We start from the raw sequence: 19,382 nt of genomic DNA, 5'->3' as shown, positions 1-19,382 counted from the left end.
CTGCGTGGTATAAAACCTCGCTGGCGACTTGATGTGCGAGCTCCTGAATATGTCAGGCAAAGGTAGTGTTAGCCCGGAGAGCCGTGTCCCGCCTCGATGAGAGATAAGAGAGCGTGCTCACCAAGACAAGGACTGATCAGGTCCTCCATTCGCCCTGACCGCGCGCTTAAAGCCCAATCATGAGCCGGTGGAGGTACCACAAGACAGTCCATGAAGCGGTTGGGCTAGGAACACTGCGATGGCCGTGTTCATGGGGCGGTTCGAGTGGCGTGTGTGTGTGGCGAGTGGATTTGCAGCGATGTGTGCATTGATAAGACATTGCGACTGAGAACGGGATAGTAGCTGGGGGAAAAAGAAAGCAGTAGGGCAGCCGGGGTAGACTGAGTTCGGCAGGGGAGCTGAGGAAGCGGAGAGAGGATGAAGGTGAGCACTTGCAGAGATGAGGAGGCGATAAGGTACTCAGCCTGCACGCCTGACAGCACGCCATGCTCCCCAAAGCGGCACCTCACTTCCGAGATGAAGCGAGGACTTCGACTCCCAGGCCCACGCCTTCCAGGAGCCGTGCGGTCAGCTGTGTCAGCTGCCACATCTACGTCGTCTCTTACCATCACCATGCCCTCTCAGTGAGTCGTCCATGCCCCTTTGATGTTTTGCCCTGGCTGATGTATCAACATCCTACAGTCGAGCTAACCATCTGACGATCAGCATGATGATCCTCAGATCGTTATCTCGCCTGGGGCCCAGCGCGCCTCCTGCCTGAAATGGCGTAATCGCCCAGCTCCCGCCCACCTTTGGATCTCTTTGGTCTCAACCAAGCCGGCGAGGGTGTCCGAGGATCCGAAGTGCACGTTGTACACTTAGGGCCCCCCGCGGACGACCCACTGTCTCCACGCGCGGCTCCCTCGTCGAGTCCTCGCCCAGCGGACCCTGGAACTCCTCGCGCAAACAACCGGCACCCCATCCTCAGCTCGCGAGGACAACCCATCTCCACGCGCAGACCCCTCGTCTCTTCACACAGCCGACCCGTCTCCTTGCGCAGCAGCAGCCTAATCAGCTCTTCAACGTGCTCACGCAGACGACCTCGCCCCTCCTCTTCTCGCGACATCCGGTTGAGTTGTCTTCCACCGCGTCGACCGCTCATAATCGCGACACCTGTCACGGTAGGTCTATGATACGATATCGCCATGTCCAACTAGCCATATGCTCACACGGTATATCGCAGGTTCAAGGTTGTGTCCTCCGACGACCGCCTTGCAGTCTCGCTCTGAACAAGATGTCCAAATCCGCCCCCACCAGTTCCTCGTCTCCCCCAGCCCCCTCCGACATCGGGCTTGGCGACCCCATGGCCCTCCCCTCAGCAGTGCCGTCCATGTCGGGAGACACTCACGTCTCCGACGCCTACCTTAACTCAATGGGCCCTAGTGTCGACACTCCGTCCATTCCTCCCTCAGACACCCTCGCCGCTCTCTCCGAGCTCTACGACCTCGGCGCGGACACCTCGCCTACTGGCGCCAGTGCTCACTCCGGCAAGACGTACGGGGAATTGATGGTCGCAGCAACGCACCGTCTCGTTCCCCCCACACGGTGGGCGAGCATGATCGAAGAGCTCGCCGAGTACCACCGCTCTCTGGTCATCGCGGAGCTTCTGGACACGCCGCGCCCCTCTACAATCAGCCCACGGACCCACGCGATCTTAGTAGAGACGCTCTTTGCGGGTGCGGCAGCGGCGATGGACCTCGGGGGAACCTTTGCGGATGCGGGAATAGATGCGGAAGCCCATGCGGATGCAGGCGTGTCTTCACTCACGGACGACGGGGAGCAGGAGGGTGCTAATGGTGAGTCTGGCAGCCGCTCATGGGGTTGAGTCGTTGACTTACTAGGTTCAGACACAGGTGTGGCAGGCCCGGGCGCAGCTCCCGTTGGCCCCCAGATGCGCACGCGCACACGCAAGAGGAAGGGGAAGGGCAAGGGGAAGGGCAAGGGAGTGGGCAGGGGCGCGCGTGCGGACACTGACGCAGGTGTGGATGCGGGCGTGAGGGCAGGTGTTGTTGGTGTGACCCCCACCCACCCTTCGGTCGACGATGAGCTGCCCGGCCTCATTACCCCCGTCCACTCCGACAACAACTCCGACGCCTCAGACAATGAGTACAACTAGAAGCAATAAAGTCGGATTGAATGTGTATATATAGTCTGAATATGCGACTCTACCTGCGGATGACCCGCAGATCACGAGAAATCTGGCCAGCCTGATTCGGAACCTCGCCGAGCCGGATCCGCACTGAGTTGGAGCCGTGTGGATCACGAACCGCGACGCACGACTCCGGGTAATTGCGGGTCGATCTGCAAAGTGATCCGGAGTCTCGAACAGCCTTAGCACCGACGCAGGGAACGTGCGTCGCGCGCCCCCGCTGCTTCTACCGGAACTCTCGCACTCCCGAACTGCCAGCACCGCGCTTCCACTCGCGTCTGTTGACATGGCGCGCGGCCGGCCTGTCGTCCACTCTCCCTCCTCCTCCTCCTCCTCCTCCTCCTCCTCCTCCTCCTCTTCCGAAGGGGATCCAGACGACGATGGTGATCAAAGCCACACGACACTGCCAGTGGTGCCGGTCTCCGGGAACAATGACTCGGACCCGAACCCTTTCGAGCCCAATGATAACAACAACAACGGCGGGGGAACTCAAGCCGCCGCAGTCACTGAGGCGAACGACGGTCGGAGCGCCACTCAAGAATGTAAGTTGCGAGATAACTATGGCGGAGTCATACCAAACCTAACCCTGCCATGTAACTCTAGGTCGTTGTACCTACAGCCTGCGTCCTGGCCGAGACGCACATCCCGGGTACACGCATCTTGGTCGCAAGCGCACAGCAACCCAAGTGAAGGATCAGGCCGGCGAAAAGGAACAAGTCGTCGCTCTCAAGAAAGCTACCAAGACAGCTGCCGCCAACGAGCGAAAGGTGGCGATGCAGAAGGTCGGCACCCTCCAGCTCGAAGAACACCAGTCTCGCTCGCAAAAGTGGGTGACACTGCGTCTTCCGCCAACTCGGGGCATCCTTCGCGGCAGCAAGAGGACGCCGGACCCTACCGATGACGAGGAAGAGGCCGCAATCAATGTCGAAGATGCTGCGTCAAACGTCGAAGATGCCGACTTCGACCGCACCACAAACAACCTCAACGACATCTTGAACACAATCGAGCATGACAGCGACCTGTATGAGCCATACGAGGTGCGTCGCTATACAGCTGCACTCTCTTATCATGCTGATCTGTCTGTCTTGCGCGATAGGGTCCTGCTAAGGGCGACGAGGACTCCACTCAGGGCGACGAAGAAGATGAGGACTCCACCACTCGGACCCGTAGACGTGCCAAATCGAAGCGGCGCGCACCAATCTTCTCCGATGATGACAACAGAGATGATGAAGAAGATGCCAAGGGAGGTAACCAAGATGCCGAAGCCAGTGCCCATGAAGTCAGTAGTGCCGAAGAGGAGAGCGAGAGACCGGTGAAGGCGAAGAAGGTACGTTATTCACTGCCTCCCCCTCTCTGCGACCAGTCCCTCCGCGAATACCAGACGGTTGTTACGAGTGCACAGGGTTACTTGTAACCGCAGCACACCGTCTCGTGCACTTTGTGTACCCCATATTCCCATCACCCGCACCCGCATCCCTCTTGCTGTGCCATCATACCCTCACGTTCCTTTGCGAACTATGTCCGCAGAGTTCGCCAAGTTGCGTGTGCCTGAGGCATAGTGTATCGATGAGCTTTCGGTGGGCCCTTGTAACGATGTCCCTGTGCGCCTCTCCGACTATTTACAAGCGGATACTCAATCAACTTGTTGCAGAAGTCCAAGTCGCAGCAAAAGCGCGAAAAGCGTGAAGAGCTCCGCGAGATGCTCGACACCGCCATCGGGTCGAACTCGAAGCGTCCACGAAGTGACACCGTGTCCTCTAGAGGGTACGTTTGATCCTTTTCGAACACACAGGTGGCAGGTCTTGATGTTTATCAGAAACGGCACCAAGAAGTTCAAGCATGTAGGGTCCGCCATGCGCAAGAATTGGCAGAATGGCACCCCCACTCCTACGACACCTGCTCCCAAAGCGACCAAGTTTGGCGTGTCCACATCAAAGCGCGCTCCACGCAGCCAATCAACCCCGAACTGGCTCGATCACCTCAGCGGCATCGAGATGCTTTTCGGACCCAGCGATGAAGAAGACTCTGGGGCAGGGAGTAGTAGGGCTGCGAAGACTCCCGCGCCGGGCGCTCGAAAAGCGCACAAGTCTGTGGTGTCCGCCTCAAAGCAGCTGCCGCGCGGCGATGCAAGACATTCGGCGGGCTCGGCATCCGCGATGCCCTCAGGCTGGCTCAAGCAGATCCTCCCGCCGCAGCATCTCGAGGATGACGATGACGACATCTTTGGACCTGGATCTGCGCTTGGCCTTGAAGATGCAGTCACGACGGCTGGGGCTGGTGTGCGAATGAAGGTCAGATTACACTTGTGATACATGTGGAGCACTCCGCACTAACACATCTATAGGGTCAGATCGCGATTGAGGAGGAGTCTCCCTCTGAGTCAGATGAAGGCAAGAGATCGCGTCAGAAGAAGAACCTTACGAAACCCATCGGCAAGGCCACTGGGAATCGTCGCACTCGTACTGCTGTCGCTGACATGCCTGTTGAGGAGTCTCGCTCCAAGTCCAACTTGCCCTCCTGGATCAAGAAGGACTTCGATACGATCATGGTGCCAACCATCGCGAACTATCTCGGAGCCAAGACAAACCCCATCAACATGTCCGAGAACGGCTCTGACGAACTTCTCAGGATCAGCCAGGAGATCCTCGGTCTCATGCGCCCGAACCTCGATTTCGAGATTGCAAAGAGCACCATCATATATACCATGGTATCTATTCTTCTCCTGTACTGTCCAAGCAGGTGCTAATCTCACTCCGCAGATACAGGTGGAGATGTATAAGTGGCGTGACGGATTCCTGGATGCTGCCGATGACGCAATCAAGGCCCAGGTTGCGATCGAGTTCGGCCCCTCGGCCAAAGCCGCGCAAATTGCGCGATGGGCTACCGAGATGCTTCCGGAGACAAGTGCGGCATTCTACAAGGTTGGGGAGACCGAAACCGTACGTGTTTCGTGGCTTCAGTGAGAAGATGTGTTAATGCTCTCGCTAGTCAAAGCCTAAGGGACGCTTGGGCTCTCCGCTCATCCTTCGTACCTTTGCGCACCATTGCAGGTCTACGAAAGGCAGCATAACTGATTATGGGTTTCCGCGTGGTGCATTTGCATTGGCCGCATTTGCGGTAAGTTCTGCATGTGGTTGTGTTCACATAACTAACTTTGGTGTGTGACTTGTACGACTAGGTGCAACATGTGTTATCGATGTATACCACCACTGGCAGGCTCAAGGCCGCCTCCGCTGGTTTCGGTAGTGTAGACACTCGTTCCAAGGTGCAGGCATGGTATGACCACGTCGTGGAGCCTATCCTCGGCAATAAGCCCTATCAGGATGCTCTCTTGAAGGGAGCTGCGAGCTTCCTGAAGGCGACTGATATGGCTCTCACGAAGGTTTCCTCTAGTGATCATGACCCATGGAGCACATTTCACCGTGATAGCTCACCGATGGATTTCACCCATTGATGATGATGTACTGTAGTTGAATGCTGCTTAATCGTATATCTCTGCTTACTATGGTGTATGAATCATGTGAATGAGATGGACAAACCATCATCTCTAATGTCTCTATCTCCTCTAAGACTTCTAATCTCTTCTAAAACTACCTCTAAAACCTCTAGCCCTCCAAGCCTTCTAAACTCCCTAAAACCTCCATTTTAGAGGTTTTAGAAGTGTTAGAGAATTGACCAAGGTACTGATGAGTCACAGATTCCCAAGATCGACGGATGGACCGCCGCCGTTGAAGAATCGTTGACCTCAGGCGGAGGGAGTGGACGTCGACGGTAGCGCGAACGAGACGCAGATTAGTGGCCTAAGTAGTAAGGGAGCCCACGGAAGCGCGGGACGTACCTGCGGGGGGTGCGTGACGGCGAAGAAAGAGCTCCGGGACTCATTGTCGTCCTTAAGGCGGTGGAGGAAAGAAAGAGGGTGTGAACTAGGGTGTGGCTGTTGAGGTGGGCAAGATGGAGGTCGAAGGTGGTGGTGGACGAGGGTGGACAGCTGCCAGCACGGAGCGGGGGGCGTGCCGCGTCGCGCGTTGGGAATGGGCGCTAGTGTGGCCGACCGTGTCCCGTGATCGCGTCCTGCCATTCACCGCGCGCGAGTCGAGATAGGTCGAGATGCTGTCCGAACTTCTGTCCAGTCTCCCTTGCGCAGCACCCTCCTTTTCTGGATATGAGAATTGCTCAAGTCCATGTCGTCTTCTCGTCCCCAGCATACCACTATTCCTCTCCATCAAGCCTCCACGCGCCATTGCACACTTCGACTGGCACAAGCACCAGCAAGCTTCGTCTCGGGCCCCTTCCGCCTCCCCATGACTGCCGTCTCTGGTCCCTCCACTGCTCACCACCCCTCATCATTCAAGAAGCTGCCGAAGCTGTGGCTTTCCGGCCCTCGGGCTCGGGCTCGCACGAAGCGGTCGTGAGTTATCGTGCCTCTTCCTTGTGCTTTCTCTATATCCTCAACCTCCCACCTTCCCGCCATTGACTGGGAGTCCGGGACCCGTACTATGGCCATGAAGAGACCGCGAAGGTCCGGCGCGACTTCTGTGGCGAGCGCGATGGCTGCTTCCACCTCGATCTGGTCGTCGTCGGGCGTGGCGCAATGGTCTTAACTCGCTCGAGCACGGTCATCCCTGACGGCACGATGTACGGCCCGCACGCGTCCTCGCACAACGACCCGTCCGGCCGCCCCCCGACCGTGACGCACAGTACAACCATACGGCGCTCTTGCAGCCAAAGCTGCACCTCATAGCAGCATTTGTCGCGGGCGCGCCCATATTCTTCCTGGTTAAGTTGGCAGCGCATTCGCCCTGGTTCGTCGCCCTCTTCGTCCTCCTCTCCCAGCCCGCGCGCGGGCGCGTCATCGTCTCCTGTGTTCACGTCGTTTTCAGATAGGGCCACGCACACACGCTGCACACACTCCACGAGCAACGTCGCGATGACCGCGCCCGACTCGCCGAGCTACGTAGTACGTGCCCGACTCGCACCGGTACGTCTACTTGTCGAGCTGCAACTTCCCCGCCTCAGTGATATCCACCGCGCCCAGCCCGAAATCGTGTTCGTCGCACAACGCAAGCAGCATTTAAGAGATATGTGACAGGGATGTCGAGATTGGGTGCACAGTCAGGTCAGTTTTCGTTGACAAACCAGTATCATGAGATGTGGGGGTCTGTACATTGTTGCAGTGCTTACATCACGAAGCAATGACTGCTCTCTCTGTGTTCAATCTATGTGTGCCGACGCGTGAGCAGCGGGCTGTAAGTCATACACTATCGCCACTACTCGTCGGGATCCAGCCGAAAATATCATTATTGTCTAACTACATGTACAGATATCCACTACACTCACTCAATAACGTCAAATTATACCTCATCCATCCCATAAGCGACCAGAAGAAAGGCGATAATATCTGTAAACTGTGGTGAGTTGGAACAGCGGCATTATTGTGGTGTATATCGGCTTACCAATACTTTACCTCTCAATAGGGATTTGGGTTTTTCCTGATGGAGCTGATGGTGATAGAAATCTACGGCAGTGAAGGAGCGTGGGTTGATTTGATCAAGAACGAGGGTGCGACGTGGGGAAAGGGTGATGGAGTGCGGATAGGGACCGTGGAGGGTGGTTGTGTGGTTGGGGTTGTCCATGATGTGGTCTGCTCAGTCATCCTCCGGCATAGCGGAGACATCAAGAAAACTGTTCTTTGAGCGGACAACAGATCGTCCTGCAAGAGTACCAGAGCTATGAATGAAAGACATCAGTATCGAGGATCGCATGGGGTACGAAATCTTACCTTGTCACTGTCCGATAGAGGCCGTGCATGAGGCCATGGTACTTCGTGGCGCTCTCTTCACGTATATCCTTGAGAATGTCCATCATATCGTCATACTTATTCGAAAGTGTGTTTCCCCGGAAATCCTGCTCCTTGCCCATCTTCAGGTCCACGAGTCCGGCATGAATCTTGTGTGTCAATGAGCCATATGTAGTTAACACTAATAATGATCAAGGTCCAAGCTTACCGCTGTGGCAACGAGCGCAAGCATTGGCGCAGGTATCTCCTTCTCATCGGGCTTGCTGGCAATAGACGAGCACAGCGCATCTTCAACTGCATAACCGACATGAGACAACCTCTTGAAAAATGAAGTACGGAGGATTTTCGCGAAGATTGGATCAGTGAACGCTTCCCCGCCGTACACGATGTTGTTCTGGAACGGTGCGGTGAGTTAGGTGTATGAGTGGGGATATAAACAACACCTGGGACACGTGCGTAAGTGTGGGTGACGCCGCGGTGGGACGTGCGTGTGCGAGGCGGATTCACATGCCGACTGAAACTCACAGGGTAATCAACACGGAAAACGAAACGATCTTTTGCAAGGAGCCAGTCGATCTTCTTCTCGTCGTCGTCATCTAGATTGAAGAAACCGCCAGAGAGTGCGGTGACATTGGCTTTGACTCTGCCACGGAAAATTGGGATACGCTGTGCCGGCTGGTGGTCGAAATGTTATCCGCAAGCTAAACAGGACAGATAAATGGTCACTCACAATCCCAGAGATCTTCCGAGCGTAGCTTGCATTGGTCTTGATCTTCGTTGCGAGGTCTTGGTCCTTGAGGGTTTCTGCGCACTTGACAAGAATATGACGAATGGCAACATTGTACTTCTCGGGGCCATCTGGGAACACATTCTTCAGCACAAGGTAGTACTCTACCTGGGTAATCGCCGCCTCGGCAACACGTTTCACGTGCAACGGCTGCTGCAGGAGATTGTAATGACCGCTGGAGCTGCGTACAAGTTCAATACTATCCCGATTGTCGATATCCTTGTCAAGTTGATTAGTCTGTGTGGTACAGCGACAACCCAGACACATACCTCTTCTACAGAAGAATACTCTTCATATCTGGCCTTCTTGTGCGTGTGCTCTTGGTCTGAGGCATTGTCGTCCGATATGCCGATGAATTTCGGCTGCTGTAGGTGTGTTAGAATGCGATAGTCATGGGGTAGAGTGAAAAGAACCTCATCGACTCGGCTCCGGGGTCGCTTCGAGGCCCCGCCGCTCGCATTTCTGGCCTTTGCTGTGGTTGCCGCGGTCGACTGTGAACCCTTCGAAAACGCGGGCTTGCGTGGCGCCGCGCCTGAATATGAATTGCAGTGAGAGCAGTGGTGATGTCGAAAGTTTACTATGCACACCATAACCGGCCGACTTGTGTTGCGACGCGCTGGGGTCCACGGGATCGGACGATTGAGACTTGGAGCCAGGATTGGACACCTTGCCGGCGAGCAGTTTTGGTGGGCGTGGATACGGGGTATGCGAGAGATGAGTAGAATGCTTACTTTCACCTTCTTGCGTTGTGGCTGAAACAGATACACGGCATTGGGATTCATTCAGAGTGCAAGTCATAAAGAGCGAAAACTCACCTTCGGCCGGGCCTCATGACGATTGTCCTCCAATTCCGACTCATCCACCTGCGACGTACGTTTCAGCCCCTTCCGACCGGGGGTCTGGGACCCGACAGAATCTGGCTTGCGCTGCGGTGCATGTGTATTCTTGCTCCGACCAAGCTTCTTGGTTGTGGCAGACTGCGTGCGAGCTGCGGCATGTTGAGAGTTGCGAAATGAAGACGGGGAGGTTGAAGGATCTTGCAAGTCGAGGGAGGGGAGTTCGGGGTCGGATTCGGAGTCATTGTGAACCCATTCAGCGGCCTAAAGAGAGGATTGAGGCGCACCGGGAGGGGATGAGGATGAGGAGTGAGTTGAAGCATAGACGCGAGCGCGCGCTCACCTCGTTCCTCAGAACTCGCTTCAGGTTCTCGTCGTTCTTTCCCACCAGATCATCTTCACCCTCGTCTTCATCATCCTTGCCTTCGTCGTCATCATTGTCTCCATCCCTGCCGACGTTGGAGTCCTGAGCTTCGGCCCCATGATTCTCGTCGCCATCACCCCCTTCAGCCGCAGCATCACTGTCTTCATCAGCGTAGCCCCAATCGACAACCTCGACATGCTTCTGCGAAAGCCGCAACGATTGCGATCGCGGTGGTGATTCCTCATGCCCCAGCTCGTGTCCTGGAGTCTTGGCAGCCGACAAAACTCTTCCTGCCATCGACGAGCTGGGACGAGGTTGAGAACGAGGCTGCTCAGACTAGGGTTTGCTAACAAATAACTGTGGGTGCTGTAACATACGGGACAAATAACAAACCTCTGACGGTATTTGTAACGCTTGTTAGTAACATGTAACAAATAACAAACCAGGCACCCGTGTTCTGTTATGGTTGCGGACGCGAGAGCGCAGGAGCGCGGGTGAGGTCGAGTGGACACGGTCAGGATACGCGCACGCGCGTGGGAGAGGTGTCAATTAGGCGAGGTACATGCGGATAAGGACGGTGGGAGAGTGTGAGTGAACCTCATTGGCTGGCAGGACGAGAAGGGAGAGGGATCTACACATCTCTGTGATCTAGAAATCCCAGTCACCAGCCTTGATTTTCATGCTAGGAGCACGAGCCTTCGGCGCCGATGAGGCGGGCTGGGAGGCGGACGCTGATGATGACTGTGATGCTGCAGAAGAGCCCGACACTCGAGGTGTATCCGAGAGGACGTCGAGGAGGTCAGGAGAGGTCAAGTCCATGTCGTAGGATGGAAGGAGAGCTGTCTTGTTGGCGCTAGAGTTAATGTTCGCTGACGTGCTGGCACTGGAGTCGTGGCGGCGGCGTCGGGCCTGTTGATCTAACAGTGAATCGCTGTCTGACGACTCGTCGCCTGAGTCTGAGTCGTTGGCAGTGATACGGCCTGCGTCGCTATCACCATCTGACACCTCTACATCGCCCGAGGCTGCCTTGATGAGGTCTTTCTCAATGTCACGGAATGTGACGCGAACCATCGGGGGCCGTTTGTGCGAGTTCCCGCGTGTCGTGACCTATAAACAGTATGAATGCGAGGGAAAGACTAGAGGCAACAGTTGTACAGCTTTCGACGAACCTTGCGTGACCAGTATTGTCCTACTAAAGCCATATCTATGAGAGTCTGCGCATCTTGGCGTCCGCGAAGGGGGCTGTTCAACCATGTGACCTTCGAACCGGTGCACTCATCTGGCATAGAGTTCACAAGAACTGAGAAGACTTTCACGCATATCAACTGTATGGTGGCAGGGTGCGACTCGTCAGCGCTAGTATGATCATCAGGCGGTGAAGAGGGTGACTCACTGTGAGTACACTTGCATTCCGGTCGTCCTGCAGAGACATCCACCACCGAAGAGGAGTTTCCCCAGGTCGAAGCGGGGACTTGAAAGGAGCACGGCCGTCCCAATAGGCGTATAGTTGCTCTTGAAGGGCTTGCGTGATCTCCGTCGAGTCGCCAATAGATGCGAGCGCAAGTGCAACGGGCTCGGATGGGAACTTCCCTGCTCGTTCTACCATAGCCATGAGAGTCTCTTTGCAGAACTGTTTCAACCGGTCGAAGGCGCGAGGATGGCGGACAGTCAAATCAGCGCCTTTACGGGGCAGCAAGACGTTGATAGGCTCGGTGGGAAGGATGAGGAAGGCATCTGAACGCATGGTGTAACCTATATACACAAGTTAATGCGGCGTGCGTGTATCGTATGAGCAAGGAACATACGAGGATCCAAAAGGAATGCGGAGAAATAGATCTCCTGGTTCACAAAGAGATTGTCATAGCGGTTGTTAAACTTCTCAATGACTTCATTGGCGAGCTCCCGAGAAATCCCAGTTTCCTGCTGCTTCTTGAGGTTGAAGAGTTCGTGTAGATGAGCAGCACGAGCACAGGTGATTTCCCTGGTGCATCCGTTGCGATAGCCTATCGGCAGCTACAGATGCATCTGGACGGATCTGGCGATCCGTGATGCGCACCCGTGGAGACGCGCCTCGGTGGGCGGCAAGGACGCGTGGCGCGCATTGACGCGTGGCTGTGATGCACGCCACACGTCCCTCCCCTTCACCGTCCTTGCTCTCCTCCGCTACCCTCGCTACCCCCAGCCTCCCCGCTCTGCCCAGGCAGACGATAGCGACCATACGGTCGACTGTCGTCTGTTATTGGACTTTGGTGTCACCAGGTGACTCCTCCTTCCCTCCCTCGACCTCAACCTCGACCTCCTCCCTCGACCTCAACCTCAACCTCAATCCCACTCTATACCCACCTTCCCAACCGCACTCACGACAAACACACCGCACAAGGACGTCCGTACGGACATCCGAAGTATGGAGATGAGGGTATAGGGGCCGCGGCGACGTGCCATGTCCCTTGTTTTGGTGAGTCCTTCGCTCTGCCCTCCTGCATTCCCAACACCCACCAATTCCCCCTCCCGCCCGGCGACAACTACCACAGGCCGAGGACGTCCGCCCGGACCTACTCCTCCTCCCGGCCCTCCAAGCCGCCGTCCCCCTCCTCCGCGCCGCTGTCCTCCGCCCGGGTCTCCCGCCTGCACCGCCCTCCTCTGCGTCGCCCTCCTCTACATCGCCCACCTCTGCGTTGCCTTCCTCCTTGCCCTCCTCCACTCCCTGCGCCGCCCGCCCACGCTGCCCTCCTCCGCGTCGCCATCCTCCGCCTGCGTCAACGCCCCTGTCCACACCGCGCTCCTCCGTGTCACCCTCCTCCGCCTCTGCGCTGCCCCGCGTCGCCTGCCTCCCCCGCACTGCCCTTCTCCACGCCGCCCGCCTCCTCCGCGCTGCCCGCCTGCCCGCGTCGCCCTCCTGCCCCGTCCTCCGCCCACGTGCGCGCACGTCACCCAGCTGCTCTGCGCCTCCTTCGCCTTCGCATCGCCCACCCCCGCCCGCGTCGCCCACCACCTGCTCCGCCTCGTCCCGGCCCACCGCGTCCCCCCGCGAGCCCTCCGCGTCGCTCTCCTCCGCCTTCGCGTCGCTCACCTCCGGCTCACTTACCTTTGCGTCGCCCGCCTCCGCGTCTCCCACGTTCACGTCGCCCACGTCATCGTCGTCCTCCACCTCCACCTTGTCCCGACCCTTCGCCTCGTGCTGCCCTGCTCCGCATCACCCACCTCTGCCTCTGCCTCCGCATTGTCGTGGGGCGTGGTATTACTTACTAGCGCACCTATGTAGTAGTTTACTAATAAATATATTTCTATCACTAATCATATGCAAAATGTGGTGTGAAACAAAGAGGGAGACGAGCTCACTGTCGGAGACAGCGAGCTCAGGTGGCAGGGCCTGAGGCGCCGGTGTCCGGACATCTCGGGACAGCGTCGCACCTGGGGGTGCGCGAGCGCGCTTGGGGAAGGCGGTGTCGAGCTCAACCGGGCCGGCCGGCACCAGATGCATCCGCACTTGCCGATAGGCTGTCACAACGGATGCACCTGGCGAATCACTACTGTAGGCAGCACATGCCATAAAGAACATCCACACATCAGATGCATTGGCGTTCAGCGCCTCGAGCGCCCACAGCGACCGGATGAGAGGTTGGATGATGGTTGTATACACAGTGAGTGTGTGGCGAAAGCGGACGAGATCTTCTGAATAAGCAAACTCGAACATAGCTTGAACTTCTTTGTTCTGTCGATATGGGTGTCAGCATATCTCCATTCGTTTCACTGGATCGACGTACACTGAACTTGATATCCCTTGTTTGCACCAGCTGCTGTATCTTGTCCAGACAGGGAAGGACCGACATGGCAGCGGAGTAGTGGCTCCCGAAACGCGTTGCACCTATCTGCTGGAGCGCACGAAGCTTCGTGCCGTCTGTGTCTGAGGGCATGCGAAGGAGAGCTTTGCTAAGGCGTGAGCGAGAGAAGTGAGCAAGAATCTTCTTGAGCTTGTGCATAGTCTATGGATGTGGTAAGTTCGATGACCATCTCAGCGCGTCGGACGTCCACAGCATAAGCCACTCACGTCGTCGAACACAGATAAGACTGTTACGTCTTTAATGATGCCGTGCATATGATGGATACAGTCTCGGAAGTCGAAAATGGTGGGGAACTCGGCACAGAGGTCGGCACGGGTGTTGAGGGTGACCTTCGTGCTGTCAGAGACGAGAGCGGCTGCATGGCCCACGCCGATGCGACTGATTGACTAGTCAACGGCAGACATGGTGAGCATATACTGCGATCAAACGGGAGCGAAAACGTACCGATAGGAGCTTTGTCTTAACCCATTCTGTCGTGTGGTGCTCGTGCGATCCTGTGTGACCATCCACAAGATAGGTGACCCGGTCCGGAGTGGTGGCATGCACATACATCAGGAAAAACGGTTTGCTACACAGCATGGCGCGCGGGCTTTGAAGGCGCTGTAGTTCCTATAGTCGTCCGCTTAACATCTGTAGTGATACAGAGTCCCTAGTAAGTGTAGGTCGGGCGCGCGCGTGAGCGGCTCTGACAGGGAATGCGCCCGTCGTCACGCGTTGTGTAGGGGCTTTTCGACGATGGTGCGCGAGTTTGTTGGTGAGGTGGTGGTGCAGGAGGCTGCATTAGTGATGGAACGGTCGGAGCCGCGCGCCGCGCGCGCGTGGCTGCGCGGCATGCGCATCAGCGGATGTGCAATAAAATGGAGGCTTTCATGTACGGGACCTGGACTACTAGCTGCGATTAGAGAGTAGGGTGGGTAGGTATCTATACAAAACGAAATCGTGATGACTTAGATACGGGTTAACATAGAACTTTGCACACTTGTCCGTGACATTGTCCGATGTCCAAGATGATGCTATCTTCTTCCCAAACACTGGAAGGAGGTGACATGTACGTACGACGGAGGTGATAGGGATGATGGAGGTGTAGCGGTGGTGATTCCGAGTAGAAGGAGAGACTACATACATACCGGTGTCCTCGTGATATGCTTGGAACGGAGTGAACCACTCCACATATGCAAGGGGATCCACAATTCCTAACACAGCTCTGTCAACTTCATAAGGAACGTCAAAGATCGCCTGGATGCGTGCGATGCGAAGTCCTGTAGGCTAAAAGTGAGTAAAGATTCATCCTGGCACTCAGAATGACTCACCACTTAAGGGGTGGTTGTGCGGAAGAGACGTCGTGGACAACATGCCAATAGCAGTGTCTTCGCGTACAAGTACTGTTGACATATTGGCCGGAGTGGCCTCCTTGAGCGGAGGACGGGCAGGCTGTGAGCACGTGGCATGGATGGTGTCAATGTGCGGGGTGCGTGATGAGACTTGACGGATGACGGGAAGCTGGACTTTGAACTGCACGTAAGCCGCGACGCGCGTGTGCTCGTGGATGGTGATAGTAGCAAGGTGCTGCTGACGAGCAACATTACCCAAGGCCGCTTCCTGAAGATAGCGGAAGAGGCGGGGCGCGAGATCGGGAGCGTGGAACCGCTCCGCAAGCTCCGCAAGAGTCAGGTTTGGGTACGCGGGAGTTTTCGCGATGCTATAGCCTCGGGAGAACGCTATGGGATGCTCGTTAGTTTGGGTGGCCAGAGGACTATGATTCTGTCTCGCCTCGCTTGGGGGAGTTCGCTCTAGACACGGTGGACACAGTTGAGATAGGGTGATAGTAACAGGGTAGGTTGAGTATGTACCTTGGACCAGCTGCGTAGACTCTGGCATCGGAGACCATTGTACCGGGGGAGGCGGAGGGCCAGCTGTACTATTTGAAGCGCGCGAAGATGTATTAGTGATAGAGTGGGTCGTCGTCGTATGGGATGGGATGGGAGGAGATTGGGTTGACGAGCCACACCATTAGAGGTAAGACTCAAAGCGATGGACGGCTTCGTGTCACTCTAGCCACCTTGTCATCTGCGCGAGATACGACTTCTGCTTGTTTGACGCATTGTACGCGAGCTTGGTCGTGTCGATGTGAAGCCGTTCTGTGTTCTCCGTGTTGGTGCCATCTGCGGTACCGGTGTGTCGAATCGCGGGCTTGTAATGCTCGGTGAAGTGGTTCTTCAGGAAGTTGAAGTGTTCTCGGATCCCCAGGTCGACAAAGACAGACTTGTAACGATGGTAAGCAGCCCAGGACTCGTGCAATTGGTCAAGGGAGTGGTCGTCGTGGGTTTCGAAGTGGGCATAGTAGATGAAGTCGAGCAAAGCCCGAACAGCGCGTGTGACTTCCAGAGCGGATGGAGCGCCTGCGATGACGCCGAGGAAGACGCGCTCCATGTGCTTGTACTCGTTCCCCGTCCACTGCGAGATCCCCGATATCCCTTTTGCGAAGAGTCTGAGCCCTGAGTGCTTTGGCATCGCCTTGAACCTCTTGTCGATCTCAGCCTCTCCGTCTTCAATCGCCTTGGTCACCCAGCTGACAAGATGATCCTTGAACATACCCTTGTGCAGCTGATGGAGGATATCGGGAGTGATCACAGTGAAGATATTGGCAAAGGGTAAGCGTGTCCAGAATGGTTCGATCTCACGGAGCCCAAGTTCGTCAAACTCAGCAGGTGTTTGTTCAGGATATTTTGACGCCATTTTGAACAACCATGCACTTCTCGCCGGATCGCGAAGAGGTGCAGCGCTCGGCTCCCCACGGTTCTTCGGAGACACTGTACACCTGGGGCAGTAGTTCTCTTTGCAGCCTGCAACGATACACTGCTCCGGGTGGTCCGCGATATACGCCGCGAGGATGGGGAAAACCAGGCGTACCATGCCGTCCGCGCAAACCATCTCAACGCCCATCTTCCCCGCCTCGATGAGCGGCTCCAGGAGCGACGCCATGCAAGTGTGGAAGAGCCGGTGCAGCTCATTGGAGCATCTTCGAGGTGAGTAGCATTCCAGTTTGTTTGTGGGCAGGTAGCCGAGGAGGACGGTGGCATGGGAGTTGGGTCGACGGCGCTCTTCTTTGTCGATGTTGCCTATTGACACGTAGACTGGCCAGCCCATCTTGTCTCCACTCATCCTCGAGAGGGTCGTCTTGTCTGAGGAGATGATGACAGCAGCAATCGTGGCACCGTTCCGTAGTCGAAGCTACAGACGTTCACCATGTGAGTTGTCCTTTTCGTGTTATCATGTTATTGGAGCATGCTCACCTGAGTATTCCACCACCAATCCGTTGTCTCCATCCCCTTGTAGACACGCTGTTTCCCCTCCGCATCCGCAAACACCCTCTTTGGCGCAAAGTGGATGTGTTCTTGGAAGAGTGGATTCCCCATCAACTCACGAGTCAACTCCACCGGGTCCCGCTTCCAGAGGAACGCGACCTCCTTGAGTAAGCCGCCTTCCTCATCAACCAAGTCACCGGTCTGCTCAAACGTCTCCACTTTCCAGTTCGCAAAACCGCGGGGTAAGGCATCTATCATTTGAAAGAACTTGTAACTGCTGACAAATGAGGGCTTCGTACGGTTCTTGATCTGCAGCACAACACGGGTCAGCACCTATCGGTGAAACGAAGAGAATGGAATCGCACAATTTGGAGTTTGAGGAAGTCATCAATCGCTCCTTGACTCGCCCCCAATGCCATCAGCCACTTCGCCAGGTTCTACTCATCCTCCGATTCGAAAGGTGCCCACTGCGAGAGTTAACCGTCGGGATTTTCAGCCAGCCAGGCCTTTCGATAGGCTTCAAACAACGTCTCTCCCAGGCGCAATGGAGCTCCCGCATGCTCCAGCCCGGGTTCGGCAAAGTCCTCCACCCAGAGCTCTTGAGGTAAGCCGTCGTTGCTGCCTTCCTCGTCGGGTCGAAGGGGTTGTGTGTGCGCCGGTTGCTGATGCGGTTGGGACGGCCCAGGAACTGGCATTGAAGGGGGCATGCGCAGTGGATCGGGAATAGAGTCGACATCCATGAAGTCTGATTCGCTGGAGAAGCCACCGTCGCCCCATCGCTCCGGTAAGCCATTCCATTCTTCACGCTGTTCAGAGGGCTCATTCTGTGCAACCGTGAAGTGGGGTGGGAGACGAGATCGTTCATCAGTGAGTCGACATGCTTCCTTGAGCTGGATGTGTGATTTGAGGCCTTGTTCGGTCCGCAGATAATCGTTGCAGTATGGACAGATCGGCATGGGACCAAACGGCGGAGAATGACGTTGAAATGAAGGGGACGATGGCGACGATGGAGAGGTGAGAGGGATTTTTGCTGAATAAATATCAAGCGCTGACTCGCCGTGTATCGCACCTCTGCAGCGGTGTTGACTGCAAATATCCCACGCTCTGGCCACCTCCGACTCAGATCTCCGACGTGGCACTAATATGCTCTCTTCCACCACCTCCTCTCTTGCCGTCCATTGCCTCTCCGGTTCTTTCCATGCCCCCCAAAAAGAAGTCCCGTAAAGACCTCACCGACAACCCGGCACAACCCGAGGGAGTGGAGCCGTCAGACGCACACCCAGCAGGCAAGAATGCAAAATTGGCGCGCAAGTCGTCTCGTCCCCGAACCCGGACACAGAAGCAAGCTCAGAACGGCAAGTCTCCTCCCCTACTATTTTGTGAAATGGCTCTTGGGTGACGAGTGCGACTTTAAACACAGACCGGGACAAAGAACTCCAAGATGTAGCCTCCCTCATGCGTGACAAGGCCCAACTTGAAGCCGAGCTTCGGAGACTCAAAGGGAAGCAACTCGTGGAAACCGGTAAGTGAAAGCCCATTGCATGTGCGCGAAAACCTCACATTTTCGCTCTCAGGACCAGGCGATAGCAGCTCTGAAGATGACTCATATGAGAGTGAAGAAGAGAATGCGGATGTTGTTGAGGAGCGCAGGCACAAGTCGATGGTAAGCTGACTCGTCTTCCCATTATTAAGTTGATAATAGCTAATCAATATGTTCTGTAATAGTTCGAGTCTCGTGGAATATTTGAAGCTCGCCCTCCACCTAAGAAGCTCCGACGCTCCAACTCCCAGCCACGCTCCCTTGGTACACCAACCCCGTTCATTCAACCCTCATTGCAACTCCCCACCACTTCGTCCCTCAGAATCCTTCCCTCCGCGTGGTAGCACACCGTCCTCGACTGGTTTGCAATCAATTCATATCTCACCCAGATACGAGATTGGATGGCGATCAATCCCCAGTTGACTACTATGGTTCGACAGCGTCTGTACGACGAGGCCCGGTAAGCTAATTATTGTTGAGTTCTACCTTATGCTGACTGGCATACGACATCGCCACCCTGTCGGGGTTGTTTCACAGCGCGACAACCGGTGCTGCACCCATACAAGAGGTAAGTCACGGACTCTCGTTGTCGTTGCGAAGCCGCCTTGCTGCCGAGCTCGAAGAGCAAGCGGCAGAGTGGGCCGATCATCAGTCGTACTAGGTGAGCAAGCTGTAATCGTTCTTTGAAGCCTGCTCTCACACGCAAATTGGAATCGCTCGGTG

General features: G+C 56.0%; 5 protein-coding genes across 5 annotated transcripts; 2 read left to right on the top strand and 3 right to left on the bottom strand.

Moving 5' to 3' along the window:
* Nucleotides 1-1,273: 1,273 nt before the first annotated feature.
* BXZ73DRAFT_105957 (uncharacterized protein) lies at nt 1,274-2,155 on the top strand (the record flags this gene model as incomplete). Its single annotated transcript, XM_048016453.1, has 2 exons — nt 1,274-1,835; nt 1,887-2,155. The coding sequence occupies 2 exons, from the start codon at nt 1,274-1,276 to the stop codon at nt 2,153-2,155; spliced, it is 831 nt and encodes a 276-aa protein (XP_047873174.1).
* A 319-nt stretch (nt 2,156-2,474) lies between these two features.
* BXZ73DRAFT_105956 (uncharacterized protein) lies at nt 2,475-5,642 on the top strand (the record flags this gene model as incomplete). Its single annotated transcript, XM_048016452.1, has 9 exons — nt 2,475-2,730; nt 2,792-3,225; nt 3,285-3,515; nt 3,840-3,952; nt 4,005-4,479; nt 4,533-4,895; nt 4,948-5,127; nt 5,177-5,305; nt 5,367-5,642. The coding sequence occupies 9 exons, from the start codon at nt 2,475-2,477 to the stop codon at nt 5,640-5,642; spliced, it is 2,457 nt and encodes an 818-aa protein (XP_047873173.1).
* Nucleotides 5,643-7,833: 2,191 nt separating this feature from the next.
* BXZ73DRAFT_105955 (uncharacterized protein) lies at nt 7,834-10,269 on the bottom strand (the record flags this gene model as incomplete). Its single annotated transcript, XM_048016451.1, has 12 exons — nt 7,834-7,915; nt 7,968-8,134; nt 8,194-8,279; nt 8,322-8,379; nt 8,511-8,660; nt 8,716-8,991; nt 9,042-9,137; nt 9,186-9,304; nt 9,360-9,438; nt 9,504-9,524; nt 9,588-9,872; nt 9,952-10,269. The coding sequence occupies 12 exons, from the start codon at nt 10,267-10,269 to the stop codon at nt 7,834-7,836; spliced, it is 1,737 nt and encodes a 578-aa protein (XP_047873172.1).
* Nucleotides 10,270-10,620: 351 nt separating this feature from the next.
* Nucleotides 10,621-13,666, bottom strand: BXZ73DRAFT_53985 (uncharacterized protein; the record flags this gene model as incomplete). The annotated part of the gene is made up of 5 exons (XM_048021098.1): nt 10,621-11,079; nt 11,142-11,297; nt 11,366-11,724; nt 11,778-11,895; nt 13,478-13,666. 5 exons carry the CDS (start codon nt 13,664-13,666, stop codon nt 10,621-10,623), a joined length of 1,281 nt encoding a protein of 426 aa, XP_047873171.1.
* A 1,036-nt stretch (nt 13,667-14,702) lies between these two features.
* On the bottom strand, nt 14,703-18,075 carry BXZ73DRAFT_92534 (uncharacterized protein; the record flags this gene model as incomplete). Its single annotated transcript, XM_048026387.1, has 8 exons — nt 14,703-15,080; nt 15,192-15,513; nt 15,874-16,778; nt 16,950-17,045; nt 17,108-17,428; nt 17,485-17,556; nt 17,710-17,864; nt 17,925-18,075. 8 exons carry the CDS (start codon nt 18,073-18,075, stop codon nt 14,703-14,705), a joined length of 2,400 nt encoding a protein of 799 aa, XP_047873170.1.
* Between the last annotated feature and the right edge of the window lie 1,307 nt (nt 18,076-19,382).

Source organism: Epithele typhae, assembly GCF_022376455.1.
Source record: "Epithele typhae strain CBS 203.58 chromosome Unknown BXZ73scaffold_74, whole genome shotgun sequence".
Classification (NCBI taxonomy): Eukaryota; Fungi; Basidiomycota; class Agaricomycetes; order Polyporales; family Epitheliaceae; genus Epithele; species Epithele typhae.
This window is presented reverse-complemented; position numbering and strand designations above follow the sequence as displayed.